Source organism: Pleurodeles waltl, chromosome 3_1, assembly GCF_031143425.1.
Source record: "Pleurodeles waltl isolate 20211129_DDA chromosome 3_1, aPleWal1.hap1.20221129, whole genome shotgun sequence".
NCBI lineage: Eukaryota > Metazoa > Chordata > Amphibia > Caudata > Salamandridae > Pleurodeles > Pleurodeles waltl.
This window is the reverse complement of record NC_090440.1, coordinates 959,328,867-959,356,617: the sequence shown is the minus strand read 5'-3', so window position 1 is coordinate 959,356,617 and position 27,751 is coordinate 959,328,867. Positions and strand designations below refer to the sequence as shown.

Genomic DNA, 27,751 nt, shown 5'->3' with positions numbered 1-27,751 from the left:
TCTGGTGGACAGTGACCCAGGGCACCCAATTTCGAAATCCACTGCTTTGAGTGCTCCCAGTTAGGGTACTAGTAGTGGGACTCGGTTCTAAGAAACCACACACTGGTGGAACCTCTAAGGGGGTGGCCAATGTTGCCGTAGGGGTAAGCAGTCCCCAGGGGCAGGTGATAGACCATGCCCTAGTCTCCCTTAATTGGAAGGTGGGCTCAGAGAGTAGACTTGTGATCTCTGAGGGTGGGAGTTATCACTTCTACCATGTGAAAGTGAATAGGGCCCCTGTCACTGCTCTGAGGGACACCAGGGCCAGCCAGACCATGGTAGTGAAAAGACTGGTTTCTCCAGACAGGTGTGCAGGTTAACTCAGGCCCAGGGGTGGACTTTTTCTGCCCCCTGGCTCTTCTATACCTTGAATGTGGTGGGAAGGTGACCTAGAGGAGGGTCACAATTAGTCCCCAGATGCCCATAGACTGCATTCTGGGGAAAGAGTTGCCACCAGTCTCAAGAGAGATAGGAGAGGGGGGGGCTCCCAGGGTGCTCTGACAGCTCAGTCTTCTAGGAGCATCACTCCCAAGCAGAGGGTAGGAGATCCAGAAAGGAGGGACAGGGGGAGGAATGACTTATCCCTGTCACCTTTTAAACCTCAGGGTACAGACCCTCTGCTGAGGAGACATCCTCAGGAGACCACTCCTGGTATGGTGGGAGGTAAAGTGGAAGTAGGCTGCCTAACACTCCTTACTCTGAAAGACCTTGGATGTCACAGAACCCTCAGGAGCCCATAGGGAGCTCTTTGCCAGACCCAAACCTGCAAGAGAGGTCTACCCAAGTCCCTGCTTGGAGATTACACCTGGCAGTGGATAGTCCAGGGCCTGGCTCTTGACACTGGCAACTGTAAGGACACTCTGTTGGTTGCTGTCCTTATGGGTAGAATTGTTCTTGGGATGGATACAGAGGTCTTATCCAAGGGCCAGAATGGGCCATATCACTTGGTTAGCCATAGCAGTACTGTCTGCCTACTGGAATGCATCTATGAGCAAGTAGACAGAGGGATCCAACTACGTTTAGAGAGGTGTAGAACTGGCAAGTGCCCCTGCAGGACAGGGCTTTCGCCCCTCTTCTATCACCTAAGCAGAGAATCCCATCAAGGCATTCATTAGTCTACCATGGCTTTTTGATGGCGGGGTATCATATTGGACTTGGCCTTTTCTGCAGGATCGTCCTCACTCTTTTTACCTTCACCGTCCTGTTTTCTGAACCTGTTTTTGTTCGATTTTTAAGAGTCTGTGCAACTTACCACTGTTAACCAGTGCTAAAGAGTTTGTGCTCTCTCCTTTAATGCTAAAATTGCCTTATACACAATTGGCCCATTTAAATCACTTGTAAGCCCCACGTAAATATGTACTACATGTACCCAGAGTCTGGAAATTAAATGCTACTAGTAGGCCTGCAGCACAGATTGTGCCACCCACTTAAGTAGCCCTTTTAACATGTTTCAGACTTTGCAAGATAAACCTCTTGCCAGGCCCAAGCCTTCCTTTTTAGTACATGTGTCTCCCCTAGGGTAGGTCCTGGACAGCCCAGAAGGTAGGGTGCAGTGTATTTAAAAAGTTGGACATGTACTTTTAAGTTTTACATGTCCTAGTAATGAAAAAACTCTTACATTCATTTTTCACTGCTGCATGTCCTGTCTTTCCCATTGGATAACATTGGATTTCTTTATTACATTTAATAGATTATAACTTTCAATTGGAAGGAGGTACACATATCCAGTTTGGTGTCTATAGAATTGTAAAGTTGTATTTCAATCACAATACTAGAAATGCCACTTTTAGAAAGTTGGCATTTTCCCTTCCCAAACATGTGGTGTCTGCTGTCTGGTTCCTGGGTGACATGACTAGGTGTAGCACACAGCTGGTCTTTGTGTACTGCTCCCAGACAGTGAGAGAAAGGGAAGCTAGGTGTTGGCAGGATGGGACACTCTGATTTAACAAGGGGAGAAGCTGTCACCTACCACACTTACACATCACAAAGGCCCTGCCTGAGCATTCTCACAAAGGGTTTGACACTAGTCTTTTGTAACCGTAGACAATCTGGAGCCAGGGAATTCTAAACTCATCTGGGGCCAATGGGGCAGGAGGAGCGGGGAAGCCTCTAGAAGTTTCTCCCACTTCAAAGTGGGCACCAGGTATAAATAATGGACCCCAGACCCCAATTCTTCAGATCAGTTTTGGACATGTGGAATCTCCCAGGAAGAGGGACTGCCTACTTTGAAGTCTGTCCTGCATTGCTGCTCAAGGAATGTTCTGCTGCTCAAGGACTGCTGTTGCTGCACTAGACCTCTCCTGCTGTGATCTGCCCTGCTGAAAGCAGCCTGTCCGTGAGTCCAAGGTCTCCATGATCTCCAAGGGTCAATTGGCAGACCTCCTGTTCTCAAGCCACAGGGACACAACATGCTTCTCTCTGCCACTCATCATCATTGCAGGACCATGCATCGCCTCAGCAGTTCAGCCAGCCCAACCCAGCATGACACATTTCAACTGAAACAACCAGCCCAGTTTGATGCAGTACAGTGCATCTTGACAAAAGTCCTGCAAGCCCCAGCGGGTTTACTGTCAGCAGTCCAGTGTGATACACCTCAACCTCAGGGCAACACATCACTACGCAAGTTTTCGCAAGCCCCTGAGGCTTCTTCCATAATGGGCAAAACCTTGCTCCACAAGCTCCTGTCAGTGATCACTGACTCTGCTTTGTAATGCATCTTGCCACAGGACCAGGCACAAGACCACGCATGGATGCAGAGGCATGGCTAAAGAGGGCTGGCTGAAAGCCCTATAAGTAAGTATATTATATATAATTGTACTGAACTCAAAAGGTCTTTGCTAACACCAGACCTAAAAGATACTTCAATGGATCTATGATGTCACTGTCTTATTCTAAATCACTAGGGATTTGCGAACTAGCCTTTTACATACAGAGATTGCAGGCTCTAATGCATCATATAAGTGATAAAGCATCTCCTGTCGTATATTATCAGAATATTTCAAGTCGCCGAGGATTTCCATACCTATGTAGACGAATGAGGACAAAGGCTGAGTTCTTTTATAAGGTTATGAAACTTTGAGATGACTTGTAATATCCTTATCATGTACACCAGGAGTACTTTATCTCATATATTACATGGTCACAGCATCATCTTTCCCACAAACCATTTAAAACCTTTGTGCATAGCTTTTTCATGTGAAAGAGAGAGCATGCTTGCAAACATGAAGAATAAAAATAAAACCTCTAGCGCAAAATTAAACATATCAAAAACTTACTGGATACTTGGCAAAATATTTTAGAAGCAGTTCAATGCATGCTGAAATAGCTCGAAATATTTAGAAACATGCAGAAAGATTCTAGCTTTTCTCTAAGGAGTGCAACAAATAAAAATAATCTCTCTGTCATTGTAAGAACTCAAAAGTAATTATTTATAATAGTCTAACTATAACGTCTTTTATTTATAATCTGAACTGAGTGCATCACTAGCCACTGATTATAAAGAAATTAGAGCCGTGCATTTATACAGAGAAGACAGAATCCCATGTACTATAAAGAAATTAGAGACTGACGTTTAAACAGTGATTGCAGGATACATAATTATATTTCCTTATACTTAACATTAAAATGAACTGAGATTCTTGCTACCTATTGCTAGGTATGCACTATAAAATAACATATGCATATCTATAATGCGCTGAAGCTCTGTCTCCCAATTGAACTGTATTCTACATAAATTCAGATGACTCAGACAGGAGGCACTAGTTTGAAACATTTATAACAGCAGTGGAGGAAAAGAATGCATGTCACCATTGAAAATAGTGCAGCGGTGAAAGGTGGGAGGAGAAACAGCCATGCGAGCTCTCCCCTGTGCCTCAAGCAGTCATACTACACTGCTTATTAAGTACGGATAAAGTTTCAGCACCCGGCTCCACGGACAGCTCCCTCATTAAAAATACAGGAAGGCAGGAGAGCAAAGAGCTCTGGTATTCGAGGTAGCAATTACTCTCTGTTTATTCAGGCTGCGCGTGTCGTGCGGTCAGGAAGTTGCATTCTTCAAAGAGAAAGTTGATATTTTAGCGCTATATCAAAACTTTGTTTATGTGGTTCTTAGCTGGGAATGTGCAAATGAGCAGTTTAAAGATGTTAAGATAAATGTATCCTATTTTTTGCTTTATTCAATTTCACAGTGCTATAAAGGGCCTTTTTTTCACAGAGTTTATCACGTTTTAAAAAATACTCATTTGTATGTAATGTTTCATACCGCACTTCTGCCGTTTCTAAACTGTGTAAATAATGGGTATTATTGTAATCCAGTTGAATTGCTCTGAATCTACTGACTCCAGAGGATGGAAGCTTGGTTCAGATTTACAAAGATTCAAACTCGAGATATGGAGATCACTGTGTTTGAGATGTAAGCTTTCAACTGAGCCAAAACATTTTACCGAAAGGTGATCGGTTTTCATAATTACTTTTGCCACATCTTTTTGAAAGCGTGCTGATAGTTTCCACACTTTCTTGTCAAATATTTAAATGACTGTTGGTGCCTGGATAATTTGTTTTGGCAGATTTTTTTGCCTGTTTAAAAGGCATAAGGTGTCACTGTATTTCAGTTGCACAGAGCTTCCTGTTTATCTAATTAACTGTTATAAATTACAGTCAATTATGTTAAATAAATGACTTCTTTTTCATTTAATCATTTGTGACCACACTATACAATTCCTCTAACAACAAACAATTAGCGTCAATTACAAATAGTCACACCAGGCAATAGTGTATGTCTTTTTTAAATTGATAACATTCTCATTCCCATTGTTAAATTAATCATTTATTCTTTGTACATTATAGCAACTTTCATTAACATTGTTTTCATTTAATTACAACGAGTTCTGCACCATTTTTGAATGGCCTTCTGATGTACAGCGCTCAGATGTAGTCTTTGTGTAGTCCGTTGATTTGGATGAGTTAGATTTTCAAATGGCATCTTGCTTGTGCTGCCAGCCTGTTTTTTGTGACACGTCTTTAAATGCTGCAGTGGGACTAACTCCAAGTGTTTACCAACAATATATGGGCACATTTTTCTGAGACATTGCCGAAAATATCCACTTTCACTAATTGCTGACCAAACATTTGTGAATTTACTTTGGTAAATTGAGAGGTGTTAGACCTGGCACCTTTTGGCGTCTTTCCCCTGTCTTTTTGCCTTCTGACCTCCTGTTTTTATGGAATGCTGGACTTTGTTTTTTGCTGGTTTATTGTCTCTGTGCACTTTACTACTGCAGATCAGTGCTAAAGTGCAAGTGCTCTCTGTGTAAATTGTATTGGTGATTGGTCTATCCATGATTGGCATATTTGACACCCCAGAGGTGCCAAGGGCCAGTTAATCACTGCTACTAGTGGGCCTGCAGCACTGATTGTGCCACCCACATGAGTAGCCCAGTAAACATGTCACAGACCTGCCACTGCAGTGTCTGTATGTGCAATCGTCCACTGCCAATTCGACCTGGCAAGTGTACTCACTTGCCAGGCCCAAACCTTCCCTTTTACTACATGTAAGTCACCCATAAGTTAGGCCCCAGGTAGCCCCATGGGCAGGGTGCAGTGTATTTGAAAGGTGGGGCATGTACTGTTGTGTTTTACATGTCCTGATGAAATACTGCCATATCCGGTATTCACTGTGGCAAAACCTATCTCTCCAATAGGCTAACATGGGGACTGCCTTTAAACATCTTAAGTGCAGTTTTCCAATAACCATTCTGTGCCTCTGCCTTCTGGGGCAGACTGACAGTTGGGCTTTTTGTGAATTCCCTCTAGGCAGGGAGACAAAGGAGCTGAGGTGTGTCCTGTATATTCTGATGAGTCTCCTGGACTACAGAGGGAGGGAGGAGCTGACACCTGCACCTGAAAGGGCTGTGCCTGTCCTCACACAATGTAGTCTACAACCCTCTGGAGTGTGTCTGGAGCCAGGCCTTGGCAAGGCCTGATCTTATGAACAACAGAGACTTCCCTTTGACGTTTGCCTGCTTTAAAGGCAGAAATTAGTATGAGTAGTGGACCCAACACCTTAGACTTTTAGAACACTTCTGGTTCTAGAGGAACCTCTGCCAGGGAGAAAAGCTGAAGAGCTGGAGGAGAAGTACTGCCCCTTTGCTGTGTGTACTTTGTTGGGTTGGCCTGCAGTTGCTGCTTCTGCCTTAAAGAGGACAAAGACTGGACTTTGCTGTGTATCCTGCTTGTGAAGTTTCTCCAAGGGCTTGAAGTAGAGCTTGCCTACTGTTGAAAGTCACAGGGATATCTAAGACTTTTGGTTAATCTGCCTACAGCACTGGGAACTGTGTGTTTTTGCTGCAACAGAAGAAAAACCACATGACACCGTCAACGATACCGCTGCCTGCACCGTGACCTGATGACGCCGCACAGAGTTGTGTTCCGCTTTGCACCATAACCCTGGTCCCACCAGTGCTGCCACCTGACACCGTTACCAAGTCGCTGCTTTCACCATGATCTGTGGGCCCGCACTCCACATCGCCTTGATCACACCACAGTCTTGGTATCCCTGCCAATGGCGCTCTACGCTGACACCAACACCGCTGCCTGCACCGTGGCCTGAGGATACCGCTCGTGAGGTATGCGAAGCACCGTCCTGTCCCGCGCAGCATCCCGGGTCCACCGACTCCAGTGCCATCAACTCCAGCCTGCACCAAGACCCGTGGGCACCGCACATAGCCTGCATCGCGTCATACTGCCACCTCTGGCCTACTGGTGACAGCGCTTTAGTAATGACAATGCTGCCTGCACCACAACCTGGAGACACCCACATTGCACCACCCCGCTTCACACTGCACACTGACACTGCAGGATACCATCACCGAGCCATTGCCTTCACCATGAGCTATGAGCATGGCACGTCACATCGTCCCACTTCGTACTGCAGCCCTGACGCCATCAATGCCAGCACTCCTGACTTTATTTTCAGCCTGGAGTTCAATCTGCAATGCGTGTGACTTCGAGGGCCTGATGACCCCTGCACCAACCTTAGGAACCAATGCCTGCTGACGCCAGCAACACAACATTCTGGATCTCATCACAAAGATCACGACACCCTACATTTCCAAGGTACTGTTTGTGTGTCTATCTGACACCGTAGCTGGTGCGCGACGCCGCGGTCAGCCTGAATTGTTAGATTTGTTGTTAACAATAGCGTGATAGCCCCAGACAGAGCTATCAACTTCAAGGAACTGCATTTCTTTTAGTAATACTTGCAAAATTCATATCTTTAATAGTGTATGTTGGATTTTTCTCATTTTGGTCTTGTTTTACACAGATAAACATTGGCTATTGTTCTAAAACTGGTGTGCTGTCCCTTTGTAGTTTTTTCACTGTATTACTCGGTGTTATGTGCAAATGCTTTACACATTGCTTCTGAGATAAGTCTGACTGCTCGTGCCAAGCTACCAAGGGGGTGAGCTGGGGTTATCTGAGCTGGGTGTCTCCCTTACCCTGACTAGGGTAAGGGTCCCTACTTGGACAGGGTGTAAACTGGCTGCCATCCAATGACCCCACTTCTAACAAGAGGCTATTGTTAGGTTTGATCCATGAACATTTGCAAATTCAATTTAAAAAAAGTCTTGCCAGTTCAGTACCCAGTGAGCGATATCCTTCTGTTTTAATAGGTAAGTATTTACAGACTATTAATTGGGGTGCATACTAGTCACTTTTAGGTCTTTCTCGCTGTGTTCTTTTTAAGGATATTTAAGGAAACCTTCACATAAAAACGACGTTTTCCAAATAATAATGGCGAATGAAATGTGCCTAATGTTAGACAGTGTAAAAAAATTGCGGACATGTGGATTTGGAACCATGACATGTAATTGCTACCAAGAATAACTGGTGTACATGACAATAAGTGCAGAGGGACCAGAATTAAAATCACATAATTGAAATCTATCCCTTTCTTGGAACATCTTCCTACCTTTTTTTCTCACCTTATCAAAACTGCAGAGGAGATGCCCTGATCCAGTTCCTCAAATGGTAGCTGATGCGGTGTGGTATTGCACAATACTCTGAATGGTACAACAAATTCTCCACACGATGAGGCATATTTCAACATTGCACACAATATATGCCTATTAATATTTAAAACATACCTTGATGAAAATAAATTAAGAGTTTCACATGGTTGAAAGACCGTAGGGCATGCACTATTGATTTTGTCAGGAAATGAAACAGAGGCAAGCACTGACCATGCAATAGAAACATTGTCAAGAAGCCAAATAAATAGTGACTAGACAAGGAAAAAGTGGGTTAAGATAGTTACTCCACTCCAAGGTCATCCCCTGATAGCTGCATGTCAAATGGCATTGTATCTGTGTTTCAGACTCGGCGCGTAAGTGACAGAGGAGGTTTTAAGTGCAGTTCCTGCACGTTCAACCTTCTTCGAGTGGCAAGCACAGCACACACTATTAATCAGCTCCCAAAATTTGCTCTAGCTTTTGTTCAAAGAGTGCAGATGTGCACCTGCCCTTGTTTTTCGGTCGGCCTGAGAAATAGTATAATTGCTGTGGTGCAGTTATCTGGATTCTCCCATTATATGAAGAGATGTTGAAAAAACATGTATGCTAAAGTACCAAAAGATGTTGTGCAAACTATTGTATACAGAACTAGGATGTGTTAACGTAGCTTGTAAACCTGAGCACCAGCAATCACTTACTATGAAGACAGATGGAAGGTGGCCTCCTCCGATTTTTACCACCTTCTATCATTCATATAGATTTAATTTCCATTTCTCCATCGTCAGAGTTCTAAATTTCAAGGTAAGTTTGTCTAGCTCAGTTTGACTTTTGTTTCCACTTGGAACTCGGGTATTATGTTTTCCAAGTTATTTAGACATTAAGGCCCATATTTATCTGCTTTGGTGCAGGGCAGCGCAGCAAGTCACCTTGCTGCACTGCCCTGCATCAAAGAGAAATGGCTGGAATGCACCGTATGTAAGCGATACAGCACATTTCTGTCCTTTCCCACTGCACTGGTGCTGTTTTTGCAGCCTAGCGCCAACATAGGCACCTTTGCACTATGGTGCAAAGGTGCCTATGTTGGCGCTAGGCTGTAAAAAAGGAAGGTGCCCCTACAAAGGGGGCACCTTCCTGCACAAAAGCAGTCCTGGTAGGTTTTTTCCTCTTTCTATATGTGCTGCAGAATGCAGCACTCATAGAAAGAGCAATAAACAAGGTGAAATAAAAATATTTATCCTCATTGTACCCCCCCCTGGAGAAGTGTAAGGTTTTGGCACATCTCCAGGTTTACAAGCTCTTGTAAATCTGTGAACGCATCAAAATCCATAGGTGTTACATGGGAACACCCACTGCAACACCTTTGGTACGCCTCCCTTGTACAAAGTAAAGAAATGCGGCGATTTGCGCTGCCTTGTCTTACTCCATATCAATGAGCCCACTCAAAGCCACAGATAGTGGCTTTCCGTGGCCTCATATATATTAGTTCAAGGTTTCTGCCGCCGTTTCATCACCAAAAGTGACGCAAAAGCAGAGCAAGGGACTTATAAATATGCCCCATGATCTACAAATAAATCTTTATGGAATTCCTGTCAGCCATATTTGAGGGAAGGAGGGGGGAAAAAGAAGGATGAAAAAATATCATTAATCCAGAACTGCTGTGACAGGTTTGAGAGAAAAGTTTACTGGTGACTTCGGAAAAGACCTATAGAATGGGGAGCGGAAAATTTATTCTAATCTGTGCCCCTAACCCTTAAAGTATGTAAATATGACGTTTAAATTGATACACTTGAACGTCTTACACAGGACCTTCATCACTCCTGAAAAAAAGGAGGATGTATCCCTCAGTTTCGTTTTCTTGTCTAAGATGCAATTCCCCTAATTATGGATTTTATCCCTTGGTGTTGTCCTGTGTGAGCCTAGCATATTTTTTGATGTTGGTAACTGAGGCCATAATCAAGGCACTTGTCTTTTGAGCTTCACTCCCGGCCCTCCAAAGAAGAAAAGAAGTTGTAGATTCATAGACTGCCTTTGGTTTGGGCTGAAAGATGTATGGAAATCCACTAGAACTGCTGGAATAGAGTGTTGGGAAAAAGAGTTCAGAAGTGGGCGTGGATTGACAGCATGATACTACATAAGGATTGGAAAAGAGGTGAGCAGGGAACATCTGTAGTCCAATCGTAGGATAAGCTACTACTAATACATTTTAAAGTAATAAGTGATGATTCTCCATGAGTTTAGATGCACGACTAGGAGTCTTTAACATGGTTGAAAACAATTTACAAAGCATAGAAGAAGCTCTCCACCAATTCACTGCTGAGGACCAATCACCATACTTTAATATTTAGGGTGCAACCAAGCATTACAGTTATGGTTTGCAGGACCAGCTTACCCACTCCAGCTAAATCCAGATATATAACCTGCCTGACCTTGCAATTTATATATATATATTAGATGTGACACCACAAAACAGACCAGACCTCTACCATATGTTCTATCGAACTCTGTATTTGTAACCACTGAACCGCAGTACAGTTCATCCAACCATAGGGTCACAGTGTTTTTGGGACGTTGATTTATAATATTTTGATGCTTATTCAATTATTTGCTTGATTGTTTTTATGTATGAACAAAATTCATAAAAGTAGGAAAAGTACTGGGAAACCTGGTATCCATATTATAAAGCCAGTACATATTGCTGTTATCTTTATTTTGCTATGGACTTACTCGTTACTGTATATGAAAATTAAATAAAAAATAAAAATATAAAGATGAAGAGAATGTCAGGTAAAGGAAATATCTGCAAATGCAAACAAAAATTAAGAACAGGCAAAATAAAAGTGCATATAGCTAGCAGCATTGAGATCACATATTACTATATTGTTCATACGGCATGGTAAGCTACTCTCACCTCCATATCATGTAGACAATGGCTTTACCATAAGATTGCTTGGGTGTGACACAGTCACAATCGACAGCACAAGCTTCTTGCAGTCTTTTTCATTCCCAAAGCAGGGGAGGGGATAACCAGAATTTCAAGAGGCGACGAACAAATCTGTTTTATTATTCTGAAAAATATACTAATGCAGATATCACCCTCCTTATTAAATAGCTACACAGATCACAATGCATATCATATCCTACCTACTAAAGGAAAGGTCCAAGATGTAGTGTAGGTGAAGCTCGTGTGCTGTATATGACTTGGATGTACAGAGATGTGGCATGGTTTTGAGAGCGTGTTGTGTCTCAATAAAATATTTTTTTTAAAGGATGATGCCCAGGCTGGGGCCCTTTGGAATCAGGAGAAGAACCTACTGATAATTGTTCCTATCGACTTCCATTACCCACATCTCCTAGACTCCCTGATCGGGGCCACAGTGTATCACTTTTGTCCACAACTCTCGGTGGCTGCCATTGGCATATCAATTGGTGTGCCACACATGGAGTGGAGAATCGGGCACAGGTGGGAGGCATTTCCATTTCCGAGTGCTTCATGGTGGCAAGGGTGGCCATAATGCAAGACTTTTCCACATTGCATCCGCACCTAGATTTCCTGTCGACTAAGACGGAAGCACAATCCACTGATGCAAGGCATCTCATGTTGAATGTGACATACTCATGTTTAGTGTGTGTCTGTTCCAACATTTACAAGCAGTAACGGATATGTTTCTGACTGGTTTCCCTTCCGTAAATACTTATTAAAGGGGGTTATTCCTTTTTGGCGGTGTTAAGCATGCTCGCGGCTTCCTCAAAAATGTCCTTTGAAGGGGACCTCAAGTGGGAGTTGAACAATGAGTTCTATGTTTACCAGCACATCAATGGTGCACTGAAAAGTATCATTTAACAAAGATTTTAGGTCCTTGTGTAAGAGCGTAGAAGTGCATAAGTGTAGTTCATCTTTAAAGTATATTTCTCCACACAATCTTTATTTGTTGGTTTATTTATTTTGAGTTTTTCTTAATTGGGAATTAGGCACAGAGGCTTACCTAGCTGGCCAGAACATGTACATACACCTGGTCCTGAAGAAAAGGAACAACACAGAAGATATCCCTCCCAAGGGTCAAGTTCTTGCGACTGAGGCGTCAGTTTGTGCTTCGTCTCAGGTCACAACCATGGTCACTTGTGGCCGTTGTGGTATAGGCAGCGCCTCATTGCTAGTCCAATTTCGGGATAAGCTACTAGTAAAAATCTGCCCTGCCTTCATGGGGCTAAGAGAAAAGGTATCTACAATGCATATTTCTACAGTGGGGGATCATAATGGTATAAATGAGACTCTTTTTATATTGTTCCCTCCGGGACACAATAACACAGTTATTATTTAGTGGTAATGAATATGGACTGCTTTTTTGCAGTATGAATTATATATTTGCATTGTACATTGTATACATAACAGGTGATTAATTTGGTTTTCAGTTTATGTATGAGCTATGCATCATAGTTTTTATTTACTGTTAAAAAACGGGTTTTCTGTTAGCAAACGTATGCACCTTGTCCAAGCAGGAACCACAATCCAAGTAAGTGTAAGTCACAAGCACACCCTACTTTGTGCCCACCCCAGATAGCTTGGCACAGAGCAGTCAGGCTTAACGTAAGAGGCAATGTTTAATGTATGTGTGCAACACATCAAACAGTAAAACAGTGAAAACACCACACAAAAATATTAAATACACACAAAAGATACACACCAAGTTAGAGAAATAGAACAAAGAACAAAACAGGGCCACTGTGAGAAAGTAGCCTCTTTCTAGCCATGTTACCCCCACTTTTGGCCTGTTTGTAAGTATATGTCAGGGTGTTTTCACTGTCTCACTGGGATCCTGCTAGCCAGGGCCCAGTGCTCAAAGTGAAAACCCTATGTTTTCAGTATGTTTGTTATGTTTCACTGGGACCCTGCTAGCCAGGACCCCAGTGCTCATAAGTTTGTGGCCTATATGTATGTGTTCCCTGTGTGATGCCTAACTGTCTCACTGAGGCTCTGCTAACCAGAACCTCAGTGGTTATGCTCTCTCTTTACAAATTGTCACTAACAGGCTAGTGACCAATTTCACCAATTCACATTGGTATACTGGAACACCCTTATAATTCCCTAGTATATGGTACTGAGGTACCCAGGGTATTGGGGTTCCAGGAGATCCCTATGGGCTGCAGCATTTCTTTTGCCACCCATAGGGAGCTCTGACAATTCCTACACAGGCCTGCCACTGCAGCCTGAGTGAAATAACGTCCACGTTATTTCACAGCCATTTACTACTGCACTTAAGTAACTTATAAGTCACCTATATGTCTAACCTTTACCTGGTAAAGGTTGGGTGCTAAGTTACTTAGTGTGTGTGCACCCTGGCACTAGCCAAGGTGCCCCCACATTGTTCAGGGAAATTCCCCAGACTTTGTGAGTGCGGGGACACCATTACACGCGTGCACTGTACATAGGTCACTACCTATGTACAGCGTCACAATGGTAACTCCGAACATGGCCATGTAACATGTCTAAGATCATGGAATTGTCTGGCATTGGGGAGACAATTCCATGATCCCCCGAGTCTCTAGCACAGACCCGGGTACTGCCAAACTGCCTTTCCCGGGGTTTCACTGCAGCTGCTGCTGCTGCCAACCCCTCAGACAGGTTTCTGCCCTCCTGGGGTCCAGCCAGGCTTGGCCCAGGAAGGCAGAACAAAGGACTTCCTCAGCGAGAGGGTGTTACACCCTCTCCCTTTGGAAAAAGGTGTCAGGGCTGGGGAGGAGTAGCCTCCCCCAGCCTCTGGAAATGCTTTGATGGGCACAGTTGGTGCCCATCTCTGCATAAGCCAGTCTACACCAGTTCAGCCCTGCTCTGGCGCAAAACTGGACAAAGGAAAGGGAAGTGACCACTCTCCTGACCTGCACCTCCCAGGGGAGGTGCCCAGAGCTCCTCCAGTGTGCTCCAGACCTCTGCCATCTTGGAAACAGAGGTGCTGCTGGCACACTCGCTCTGAGTGGCCAGTGCCAGCAGGTGACGTCAGAGACTCCTCCTTATAGGCTCTTACCTGTGTTGCTAGCCTATCCTCCTTCCTAGGTAGCCAAACCTCCTTTTCTGGCTATTTAGGGTCTCTGCTTTGGGGAATTCTTTAGATAATGAATGCAAGAGCTCATCAGAGTTCCTCTGCATCTCTCTCTTCACCTTCTGCCAAAGGATCGACCGCTGACTGCTCAGGACTGCTCAGGACGCCTGCAAAACCGCAACAAAGTAGCAAAGACGACTACTGCAACCTTGTATCGCTGATCCTGCCGCCTTCTCAACTGTTTTCCTGGTGGTGCATGCTGTGGGGGTAGTCTGCCTCCTCTCTGCACTAGGAGCTCTGAAGAAATCTCCCGTGGGACGACGGAATCCTCCCCCTGCAACCGCAGGCACCAAAAGAACTGCATCACCGGTCCTCTGGGTCCCCTCTCAGCACGACGAGCGTGGTCCCTGGAACTCAGCAACTCTGTCCAAGTGACTCCCACAGTCCAGTGACTCTTCAGTCTAAGTTTGGTGGAGGTAAGTCCTTGCCTTCCCACGCTAGACTGCATTGCTGGGTACCATGTGATTTGCAGCTGCTCCGGCTCCTGTGCACTCTTCCGGGATTTCCTTTGTGCACAGACAAGCCTGGGTCCCCAACACTCTAACCTGCAGTGCACAACCTCCTGAGTTGTCCTCCGGCGTCGTCAGATCTCCTTTTGTGACTTTGGGTGAGCTCCGGTTCACTCCTCTTCGTAGTGCCTGTTCCAGCACTTCTGCGGGTGCTGCCTGCTTCTGTGATGGCTCCCTGACTTACTGGATGCCCCTTCTGTCTCCTCATCCAAGTGGCGATGTCCTGATCCCTCCTGGGCCACAGCAGCATCCAAAAACCCTAACTGCAACTCTTGCAGCTAGCAAGGCTTGTTTGCAGTCTTTCTGCATGGGAACACCTCTGCAAGCTTCTTCATGACGTGGGACATCCATCCTCCAAAGGGGAAGTTCCTAGTCCTCTTCGTTCTTGTAGAATCCACAGCTTCTACCATCTGGTGGCAGCTTCTTTGCACCCTCAGCTGGCATTTCCTGGACATCTGCCCAATCTCGACTTTGTCGCGACTCTTGGACTTGGTCCCCTTGTTCCACAGGTACTCTCGTCCGGAAAGCCACCTTTGTTGCATTGCTGGTGTTGGTCTTCCTTGCAGAATTCCCCTAGCACGACTTTTGTGCTCTCTGGGGAATATAGGTGCACTTTACACCTACTTTTCAGGGTCTTGGGGTGGGCTATTTTTCTAACCCTCACTGTTTTCTTACAGTCCCAGCGACCCTCTACAAGCTCACATAGGTGTGGTGTCCATTCGTGGTTCGCATTTCACTTCTAGAGTATATGGTTTGTGTTTCCCCTATAGCTATGTGCTACTATTGCAATCTACTGTAGTTCTACATTGCTTGCATTACTTCCTTTTGCTATTACTGCATATTTTTGGTATTGTGTACATATATCTTGTGTATATTTGCCATCCTCATACTGAGGGTACTCACTGAGATACTTTTGGCATATTGTCTTAAAAATAAAGTACCTTTATATTTAGTATATATGTGTATTGCGTTTTCTTATGATATTGTGCATATGACACCAGTGGTATAGTAGGAGCTTTGCATGTCTCCTAGTTCAGCCTAAGCTGCTCTGCTATAGCTACCCTCTATCAGCCTAAGCTGCTAGAAACACCTCTCCTACACTAATAAGGGATAACTGGTCCTGGTACAGAGTGTAAGTACCCCTCGGTACCCACTACAAGCCAGGCCATCCTCCTACAGCCACAATGACAAAAATCCAAAAAGTAGAACCAGAGCTATTAATTTTTAAAGATTAAAATTAAATCTAGTGCTTAAAGGGTAATATCTGGTTGTGCTAAACCAGATTAACTTTAAAAGTTCAGGCGAACGGCGATGGAGTGCAAGTTGGATAAAGCCTCAGATAAGTCCCACTAAAGTTTTACCTTCTCAAGAACTGGGCCAAGAGACCCTTTCGCAGGGACTCTGTGATGGAGTGCAGGTCGGATACAGCCTCAGATAAGTCCAGCTGAAGTTTTAACTTCTTAAGAATGGGGCCAATAGTCCTGTTCGCAGGGAGCAAGGAAAACGTCGCTGGCAGTGGTTCATGCGTGCAAAGAGTCGGCCAGGCATTACAGATGGACGCGCTAGAGCCTCATGGTTGCAAGCAGAGATTCTTGCTGAGCAAAGTGACGAACTTGCAACTGATCACGCTGATTCTTTGGGTGAGCTGCACAGTTCTGGTGGAAACTGGTCCATTCACAATCATGAAGAGCACAAAAGCTTGATTTCAGGAGCCAAAAAAACACTTCCGGGGACCAGGACCTGAGAGGCGTCTCTTGGGGGTCAGGAGCTTGTTGAAGATGGGTCCAGGAGCTGTGGGAGGGTGTTATGTCCCTGAGGCTCAGATCAGGTGGACAGCAGACTAGTCTTTGGGGTCACTCTGGGGTACTGGGTTCAAGATAGCAGCAGCAGGTCCAGTTCTCCTTTCCCAGGCAAAACTGCAGCAGGTCAGCACAGCAGATCAGCTGTTCCTTGTAGAGCGGCAGTCCAGCAGAGTAGCAGTTCTTGTAGCTGCACAGCAGTCCTTCTTACTGGCAGAATATCCACAGGTCCAGAAGTGTATTGAGTTGGAGGTCTAGTACTTATACCCAGTTGTACCTTTGGAGTGGGGGAGACTTCAAAGAAAGATTTTTTAAGTTCATAGAGGTCCTCTTTTCCTGCCCTTGCTCCAGACTCACTGCAGGGGAGCATGCAGCCCTTTGTGTGGGGACAGGACACTGACTGTTCAGGTGCGTCTGTCCCTCCCTCCCATCCTGCCTGGGATGGTCCATCAGGCTGTGGATGATCCATCAGCTACATCCAAGCTCCCTTTGTGTGTGGCTGCCTAGAAGGAGTCCACAAGCCCAGCTGTAGCTCCACCCCAGACGTGTTTTGGGAACAGGCAGTAGGAACAAAATCACAAAAGTAAGAAATGCTAACTTTCTGAAGGTGGAATTTTCAGGACTGCAATTTAAAATCCGACTTCACCAAAAGATCTAATTTTAAATTGTGAGTACAGAGACACCAAACATGATAAACCTATCTCTTCCAGATTGTGAATTACACTTATAAAATGTAATAAGGTAACCCCAATGTTATCCCATGTAAGAGTTATGCTTTACTGTATTGAAAAACGCCCTTGGGAGTTTTTCAATACCAGTACATAACAAACTTAAAAGTACGTCCTACCAATTAACTACAGTGTACCCTGTCCTCCGGTTTATCTAAAGCCTATATTGGGGTTTCATATGTATAAAAAGGTAAGGTGTGACCCTGGCAAAAAGTTTTTTTTGCCAGGTTGACATGGCAGTTTAAAAGTGGCTCTGCAATAGTAGACTTGAGACATGGTTCGAGGGCTATTTAAGTGGTCAATGCTGCAGGCCCACAAGTAGCACTTTAGATGCCCTGGGCATTTGTAGTACACTTTACTAGGGACATATAAGTAAATTAAATATGCCAACTGGGCTTAAGGCAAAGTGGCCAGGATTTAGGGGAGAGAGCACAAGCACTTTAGCACTGGTTAGCAGTAGTAAAGTGCACAGAGTCCTAAAGCCAGCAAAAATGAGGTCAGAAAAGTGGAGGAGGTAAGCAAAAAGTTGGGGGAAACACCACCCCAAGGCTTTCAGGTCTAACATGTACCTATTGCAATAGACCTACATTTACTACACTATCACTGGCTACATTGGTGGTAAATGTCATAAACAATAAAGAAGCCAGCCTGTGTCAATAGACTCCCAATTTAAATAAATGGTTTCTAAAGACAACTTCGGTTATAACAAAAAGGAACTATGTGGCAAATTAATAAATATTGTTACACTGATACCCAACTCTGATTTGTTACAACCTGAAGTAATTTAATAAAACTGCATACTCACTCAAAATACTTTACTTAACCAAAATTGATGTGAAAAGAATGGTAGATTAGGTGCAGAAATGACTTGTAACTGAAGTGATTAAACATGATATTCCACAATGTATGTACACGTTAGTAATGAACACCACTCAAATTCATAAAAATAATGATTTAACACCAATGAGAAAATTAAACGTCAGCAGTCCCCGATGCTGAATACGTTGACACTTCCCAATGAAATTGCAGACAACAGTGGAATGTATTGAAGACTGATGTGTAGTGCTAGTCGATAAAAATGGTAAAATCATTTATACCATAGGGTACATAAATATTGCCAAAAGGTTCTAGTGAAAAAATATTACAGAAACAATGTTTCGGTGCAATCAGTGGTGAACAAGGGCTCCTTCGGCAGGATAAAGCACAAATCATTATTTTTATTTGAAAAAGTGCTGTTTCTATTATATATATTGCACAATATATTTCACCAATAGTTTGTATTGTTTAATCTCAATGTATTGCTTGTTTGCAGAATTCATAATCTGTGGGTTTATTTTTGTATGGCACTGCTCACTTTTTACAACTTATCTCAACACCACAGTCCCAAACACTTTTTGAAATGTTTATATATTGTAGATACGTTTGCATTCCACATGGGTCTTTGAATCCACATACATGGCTGAATGCATCCACTGAGAGTTTTTAGTCACATTGTTTTTTATTCTAAAGCACATATTAAGTAAATAGACAAAACAAGAACTAGCACCCCTAAACTTCTGCTGTGATTTGATTATAGTGATTCAGAGAATCAGATTGAAGGAGACCTCTGTACATCGAGTGATATCAGAAGACAACGGCTTCCGAAGGGAGTTCTTGTATTAAATGCTTTTTAGGTCTTTTCTGGTAAATCTGTCAAATGAATCAGTGAACATAGGTTCAGCTCACAGAAGGGTAAGCAGAGCATTCAATCTTTCTGTGGTCAACAAACTAAGTAGAGGTTTGATTGTGTATTAGTAGTTGCACATAAAACATTCCATGTAAACATCTTTGTTTTATTGGACTTTGAGCAGCTCTTATGATCAGGAAATGCCACACTAAAGTGCAGTGGGATGATATAGAGATGCAGATGAGTCAGCAGAAGCAGTAACTGCAGGAGCAGGTAGAATTAGGCAAGGCCAGGCAGCAGAGGAACAGGACACAAAAGGCTTGGCAACCCTAATATATGGTGAAAAGAAAAGGAACCAGGAACTGTACAAACAGACTGGATTACACAAGATACGCCCCTAGGGTCAACCACAAATATGTCAGAGAGTCTTAAGTAAATAGCGCTATCACACTGTACCGATTAAGGAACATAAGAGCACATGTAACACAAGATCAGGCATGGGGCAGAAGTGCCTCCTAGAACCCCGAATCCACCCCCTGTACAAAAGAAATACAAGCAAACACAGCTCAAACCAAAATAATAAAGTTACCATATCACTGAGAGCTCAAGAAGGGAAGAAGAAGCAACAAGATGGCTTTAAGGAAACAGGCTCAGAGCACAAGAAACAGGAATATAATCATGGCAACAGGAAAACAAAGCAGAAGAGAAAAGAGTAAGAATGGATAAAGCAGGGCAAGAGTATGCTAGCAAGGTAAGGCAGGTTAACAAAATTGTAATATTAAATACAGGGCAATGGGGAATGGTGAAGCTGGAGTCTAACTACAACAGGACAAGCAAAAAAAGCTTAGGAACAAATAAGCAAAATACTTCTAAGCCAAGGCATACACATGTCTGCATTAGGAGAAATGCAAGCTATGGGTAGATAAAAGAAGCATAAATGAAGAAGTGGGACCAATGGGTAGTTATAACAAACAGCAATAAGGAGGTGAGAGCAAACAGTGGAGTGGATAACGGAAAAAACAAGAAGAAGCCGAAGGGAGAAATGGGGTAGAAACAAAGTGAAACAAGGCAGGAAGCAAAGAGAAAATAAGAAGGGAAAAGAAAAACTAGATTTAAACAGAGAGGGATCAGCACAGGGCTGCAGCTGACTATGGGAGAAATCTGGAGCAAGTTGTACAGTAACAGGTAAGAGACTCTGTAAAAATAAAGACAGGAATTTGACGCCAAAGTCTGAAGAGTTCCAGTACACCGAGGGTCACCAATCACTCATGAATGAGCAGGTTTAGGAACTAACACCTTATGAGAAGTCCAGCTAGCGGCAAACCCAATTACATGATTGGGCTACTCAAGGCCACTCAAAGCTCCATGTAATCCCCTGTAGGCCAAACTGGGAATCAAAAGCAGCCCTGGCAAATTGTTTCAGGCCAGCCCTCATACCTCATGTAGCGAGTGAGCAAGGGGAGTTTGGGGTGTTCTTCCCCCTAAGATCATTGAAAAATATTGCAAATGTGGTGTGATTTACAACACATTTTTAATTATCAAACCTTGTTCAGTTACTGAGTGGATGGATATTGGGGTAAGAGCTACATGGATGGGTGAATAAATAGCTGGATGGTGTAGCGTGGATGGATGAACTAAGTCAAGAATGCATAACTGTAAGGAAATGCCTCCTTGGCCTGGTTACCCCCTGACTTTTTTGCCTTTTGGCACCCCAGAACCCAGGAAATCAGATTCCTGCAACCTGAACTAAGAAGAAGGACTGCTGACCTGCAAGCCTGCAGAGACGACGGAAGACGACAACTGCTTTGGCCCCAGCCCTACCAGCCTGTCTCCTGACTCGAAAACCTGCAACAGCGATGCATCCAACAAGGACCAGCGACCTCTGAAGCCTCAGAGGACTGCCCTGAATCCCAGGACCAAGAAACTCCCATGAGCAGTGGCTCTGCTCAACAACCAGCAACAAACTTGCAACTTTTCTACAACTTCAAAGACCTCATTCTTCCCGCCGGAAGCGTGAGACTTCACACTCTGCACCCGAAGCCCCCGGCTCGAAATCCAGAGAACCAACACCACAGGGAGGACTCCCTGGCAAATGCGACCCCGTGAGTAGCCCGAGACGACCCCCCTGGACTCCCACAGCGACGCCTGCAGATAGAATCCAGAGGCTCCCCCTGACCACAACTGCTTGTAACAAGGGACCCGACACCTGGACCAAGCACTGCACCCGCACCCCCCAGGACCAGAAGGAACCGAACTTCAGTGCAGGAGTGACCCCCAGGTGACCCTCTGCCTAGCCCAGGTGGTGGCTGGCCCGAGAAGCGCCCCTGTGCCCTGCCTGCACCGCTAGAGTGACCCCGGGTCCCTCATTTGAAACCAATACAAAACCTGATGCCTCCTTTGCACACTGCACCCGGCTGCCCCTGTGCCGCTGAGGGTGTGTTTTGTGTGCCTACTTGTGTCCCCCCCAGTGCTGTACAAAACTCCCCTGGTCTGCCCCCGAGTACGCGGGTACTTACCTGCTGGCAGACTGGAACCGGAGCATCCCTGTTCTCCGTAGGTGCCTATGTGTTTTGGGCACCTCTGAGACCTCTGCTCCTGACCAGCCCTGAGCTGCTGGTGTGGTAACTTTGGGGTTGCCCTGAACCCCCAACAGTGGGCTGCCTATGCCCAGGAACTGAGACTTGTAAGTGTCTTACTTACCTCACAATCTAACCAATACTTTCCTACCCCAGGAACTGTTGATTTTTGCACTGTATCTACTTTAAAAATAGTTATCGCCATTTTAACTAAAACTGTGTATGCTATTGCTGTAATTCAAAGTTCCTAACTTACCTGTGTGGAGTACCTTGCATTTTATGTATTTACTTCAAATCTTGAACTTGTGGTTCTAAAAATAAGTTAAGAAAATATATTTTTCTATATAAAAACTATTGGCCTGGAGTTAAGTCTTTGAGTGTGTGTTCCTCATTTATTGTCTGTGTGTGTACAACAAATGCTTAACACTACCCTCTGATAAGCCTACTGCTCGACCACACTACCACAAAATAGAGCATTAGAATTATCTAATTTTGCCACTATCTTACCTCTAGGGGTAACCCTTGGACTCTGTGCACACTATCTCTTGCTTCGAGATAGTATATACAGAGGCAACTTCCTACAATCACCTAGAAAACATTTTTTAAGCTTTTTAGCTAAGTGGAGCAAATAGTCTTAATGCACTGACCAAGGGTGGCTGCTCCGGTTTTCATTTTAGCTTTTACATGAAAAAAATAACCCTCCCCAAACGCTAATACCATAAATCCTTATGGAACATACATAGTCTGGATGTATTTAACACAGTAAACTGATTTAGGGCTCAAAGAATTAACCACAAAACATTAAGCGTTGATCTAAACTGGAAGAGCGAATGGGATAACAACGTAGTGGCTGGAATGAACAAAAACGTTGCAAGCATCCCAGCTTCTACTTGACCACATTGTCTGGTCTTAGATAATTAGTTCTTTCACAGTGCCTCTATTCATACATCATCACATGGAGCAACCTAACATTGGAGTAAGTGCTGCACAAAAGAGTACAATGTTACTCCATTCATAGTAACAGCCTACCCAAAGATAGGTTACAAAAAACAGCTTTCCTCTATGTTCACTGATACCATTGTCATCAGAGTGGTGGCTGAGGAATGAATGTTTTTAAGTTCATGATACTAATCTGTCACTTCTAAGAATTGCCACTCAATGCAGTGGCATAATGTAATATATTATGAAAATGGCATTATTAAAGAAGACAATTTTTGAGTTTTTAATAGACTTTAACTTATATGTACTGGGCACTCTGAGCTAAGCAAAGCCCTCGCAACCTGTGCAAATAAAGTCCTGAAGTTCATCCCTGGACGTGCAGGAGACAGGAACCACCCATATGCAAAACCATTTGTTTTGCATTGTATATTTATTAGTTCTGCAGGCAGGAAATGCCATCGCCAATCCTCAGCAACAAAACTGGCCCCCACCAGCTTAGAACCAGGCACCACACCTTGACGTCTCCTTGGTAAAAGCCCCTGTGCCCATTAGCGCCAGTCCGGGACTCTAGGGATTAATCCATTCTCAAATTGGGCATGAAAGAGAGAATCCACTGCTGATACTAGTAGTATCGAAATTATTGTACAGTGGTTGTCAGACTTTCATGAATAATTGACAGTCCATTGTGGAAATTGTAGTACATAAAAAAAGTGAATATTTTCCCAATTTTCCTGTGATTTAAAGGGCAGGCAGACTGAAGTCAGACAGTGACTTTGAATGAGCTACGGAAATGGTTTCCATGTTGCAGCTGGTCCAAGCACAGAACAAAGCACGATTCATAACATTTGCTTATAAGCAAATTAGATTTATTATGCCTTATAGCGCTATGTATTTGGCAGGGGTAGTTTATGGTGTGCCTTAGGAAAAATGAGTACTACTGAACACTTCCGCCCCACCCCCAACATCAGAAACCCCAGAAAACTGACCTCATAGATTCTAATAATCGCAGGTGAAGTAAATTAGAAAATAATTACACTACCCTTTATAATTTTCTATATCAAAACAACTATAATGCGAATACAAAGGCTGCCATTGTTGTAACCAATAACGCAATTTTTTCCAAGGAGGTTCCAAATTAATAGTGAATAGGGAGCTCACTAAAGAATCATGAAAATGTCACCTTTCACCCCTCTGTGACCTTATGTGTTTGCTTCACCTTCCTTTGTTTGAATAAATAAGAAAGTAAAGGAAACCCAAGATTGCATAATACTGTTGCTGTTTCCCCTTACTGAGCAGGGAAAGAGTTGCATCTGTGGGTGACCTGCTGTTCCCGACATATAATCCGGATCTTGTGTTTCAGGTGTGCTTGTGCTGGCTTGGTTTCCACCTGGCATGGCAGATGATAACGGGGAGCCCACCGATGACCTAGTGCCACTCATTCTGGATGCTGCGCATGCGTACAACATAAAGGTACGTAGCTACATCAATGACCCATACTTCCAGTGCCATTGTTCTAATGAAAAAGAGACATTTCAACTGAGCAGCTGATTCCATTGGGAGGTGGTGGAGTGTACTTGTAGGTTAAGGCATCAGACCATGTTTGCCACCTAGTGGCAGTGCAAAATAATGTAAACGATCTAAAGAAAAAAAAAAGTCATATATCTGAAAAGTGAAAATTAATATTTTTTCCTTGTTCCTGCTTCTTATGTTCTGTAAAAACTTCTGAAATTGGTCCACACAGTCCACTGGGTTCCCAGTACCAAGGTACAGGTACAGGGTACTCTAAAAAATGCAGATATTAAACAAGTTTGTTTGTTTGTCAAACTTTATTTCAGGTTACTAAAGTAACCATAAATGTGCAATACAGAAGTTAAAACACAGTGGTAAAAACATAAAAACGTAGCATTAAAAACCGTCACTGATAGCAGAACATAGGGCCTAATTAATAGGAAAATCTTCATTCGCTATGAAATCGCCCAGCAAGAGTTTTAGCCCATGCAATGTGAGACCTACATCCCACAATGCTGCTAATCATATAAACTGCATGTACCGGATCAAAACATCCTTAGGTTCCTTCGGTTGACAGCACATTTTAAAAAGGAGCATTTATCAACACAGTTAGATGGGGTGGCCAACATTTGCAGACATTCCATTGCCTCCTTTGACCTTCTGAATCTCTGTTTCCTTATAATTGAAAATGAAAACCGTTTGCTAAAATCACAATAAAAGTTACAGAAGAACATAAAATGCAGCAAACACTGAAGAGAGGATTCATCATAACGGCACAACATGCTGTTTGAGGGGGCAGACTGGCCCAGCGCTCAAAGCCCAATCTGAAACATGTGAGGAACATTCTGTCCCAAGGGTGATCAAACCATTCCAAATACAGTTCCACACCGGGGGTACAACAAAGCAAGGCATATTTCTTGACAGAGGTTTTGGTAAACTCGAGGGCTTCTCTGCGATTGTGATTAAGTAATTTAAAAAACGAATTTACCGGTGGCGTGTCTTCTATAGTTATGGCCTCAGGCCTAACAAATGGTTAGCCAAGACGGTCTTAATGTGGTGCAACCAAGGGATGTTTGTGCCTCTATCACATGACAAACCATCTTTAATGATTTCTCTGTTATGGGAGGCATGTGGATTGGTCCATGTTGAGCACCACAGTAGCACGGGGGCCCATTTATCTAAATCTACTACTTATTCAACTCCGAGCTACTGGTACAGGATAAAGATTTAGCACGCCGGTGGAACACCCAGTGACTTCCTCTGCACTCTATTTTGTTCTCATTGAAACAGGTTTGAATTGATGTAGCCCCAAATGCCTGACCCATATAATAAGGTGGGGAGACATTTTCTTCTATAACTCTCCAGCATACAGGCCACAGGATTGTTGCCAATGTGTCTGGCAGGGTTGAAAATATATCCAACCGAGCAAGTGAATTTCTGGTGAACTTTGGCAGTGTAGGGGCCCCATTTGCCCTTGGCATCAATGACGACGCCCAAATAAGGGAAACCCTGCACAAGGGCAACAGGGTGTTCTTGTAGCAAAACTCCCCGCAGCTTAGTATGCTTTGGATTACAAGCCGTTATAAAGGCTTTGGTGTGGTTAGTTGCTAATCCAAGCGAGCACATAAAGGAGACAAATTCCAGAAACAGGGTATTAATGCTCTTGGGGGTTCTTGTTAGGAAAACTGTGACATCCACATATAATAGAACAGGTACTTTTTTTCTGCAAATTCAGGATGCGTCAAACACTTTAGTAGTCAAGGCAGAGCCAATACCATTGATGTACAATATAAACAGTAATTGTGCTGGGACGTACCCCTGGCATGCCCCTCTCCCTGTCTTAAAGCTATCAGTCTGCTCTCCTGCAGGACCAAACCTAACTGAGGTAGAGAGGTCATAATGCAGCACTCTACAAAAAGAAGACCACGTCCTTCTCTACCCCCATGTTAGACAGAAGCTCCCAAAGTTTAGACCTCATCACTGTGTTGAAGGTGCAGGAGAGGTCTATAAATGCCACGTACATGGAGCCCTGCTTGGCGATGGTATATTTACTAATCAGCAGGTGCAAATTAAGGCATTAATCCAATGACGCTAGACCCTCACAAAACCCCTACTGTGCCTCTGACAGGAAATCAGTCTCCCTGACCCAGTCTAGGAGGTGTTCCAGCACCACTCTCCCTGCCAGCTTGACCGCAGAGACCAACAGGGAAATTGGTCAGTAGCACTCAGGATTGGCGATTGCCCTTTTTAAATATTGGCAGAATGACAGCTGTATGCCATGAATGTGGCAGGCCTGTCTTACAGATGGCTTTAAAACAATTGCACTGAAGAGGGGCCACAGATCGGGCTCAAATTTATATAGGTGCATAGGCACTCCATCCAGACCTGGGGCCTTCCTGGAGGGGCTTTTAGCGATTGCTTCCCTCACTTCACCCAGATAAATTCAAGAGCCAAGGGAAAGCTCACGTCCTCCTACGTGGCCAGAATAGTATTTAAGGCCCCATAAACTGCTGTGAAATGGCTGATGCAGGCCTCTTGGCTAATAGATGTAATGACAGTATTTGGATTTGCACTCACGGATTTAATATTAGCCACCTCAGCCCAGAAAACACTAATGTTTTTTTAACTTACAGGCCGAGCCAAACTTTCCTCAGGATTCTTTTTGTCTTGTCCATTGGGCTACCTGGCACTCCACTCTACACTGATGCATTTTAAGAGTGTCCCTCTGAGAGTCCATTAGTGCCTGATGGAGTCGTGTTGATGCCAGTCTACAGGTATAAAACCGCCTATGTTCATTTTGGCCTGACCTGTAGGGTTTCATCAGTAGGTTCCTCACCACTTGACCTAGTTCTTCAAATTTGAGTAGACATTGCCCTGTGGCCACCGGACTGGTCAAGGCCACCAAGTATCACAGGGAGGTGGCTCCGGCAAGTTTTATCTGGAAGACCACTCAAGCTGACCTTTCCCCAAACCAGACACAGTCCCTGGAACTTAACAACTGGCGGGTCGGAAGTCATGGTCTATGAAACTCCGCCCTCCTAAGTAAACCTAGGTTAAGGCTTAGGGGGTATGATCGAAATATGGGCTTTTCTTGATGGCAGACTCTGTAATCCTTGTGGTCAAACCATAGCTGACAAAAATATAGTCTATTACGGAGATACACTCCCCCCTCACAAAAGTAGCTTTAGTCCTATATGATGGATCATGAAATTCTACAGCATTGAGGAAGTCAAACATTTCAGTAATTTGGAAAAGAGCCTGGCACCTCTTGTCCCTTGGACACCTATCTACCCCAATGCTAATTTCCTCAGTAGACATGGTCTTCTGAAGGAGAATGATATCAAACGTGCATATGAAATGCTCCCAGTCCAAGCAAACAATTTTGCTTGCTAAGCCAGCAATACTCCAGGATAAAATATTGACCACAGTGGGTGATGCCTCAGAGGTAGCTGGATTAGCTTGAGGAGTTGACCTAGATGTTTCGTTATGTTGGGGATTAGTTATAATACTAGAAGTCGTGGTTGGTCTCCTGAGTGAAGGAAAAACTTGCTGCATTACTAGAGTCAATCGTTTTCGGGGAGATCACCCAAGGGGAGGAAACAATTGAGAACAGGTATGGTGAAGGGAGTTAAGAGAGGGACAATAGGGCATCAGGTTTATCCTTGTTTCAGTAGAAATAACCCAAGGGGCAAGATCTTAATATTGCCACTCTTAAGGTGGATTCGTTGAGCAGCCCAAATGAAATCCCTGGCTAACCTAGGGTTTCTAAATGTAACAATGATACAATCTCTCTGGAATCCTTTGTGCATCTTCCCAATCCATCCCCCTCCTCGCCATGAGGATCTTGTGGAATAAGCAGCCCTGGTAGCCAAAGTTCCCCTT

At 43.9% G+C, this 27,751-nt stretch overlaps 1 protein-coding gene across 1 annotated transcript in view; it reads left to right on the top strand.

Annotated features, from left to right (window-relative positions):
• The window catches only part of MANEAL (mannosidase endo-alpha like), a 165,772-nt gene that overhangs the window by 57,422 nt on the left and 80,599 nt on the right, over positions 1-27,751 (top strand). The window contains exon 3 of the mRNA XM_069223984.1: positions 23,721-23,830. Within this exon, the coding sequence (XP_069080085.1) occupies positions 23,721-23,830 (110 nt within the window). The remainder of the gene's footprint in view (positions 1-23,720; positions 23,831-27,751) is intronic.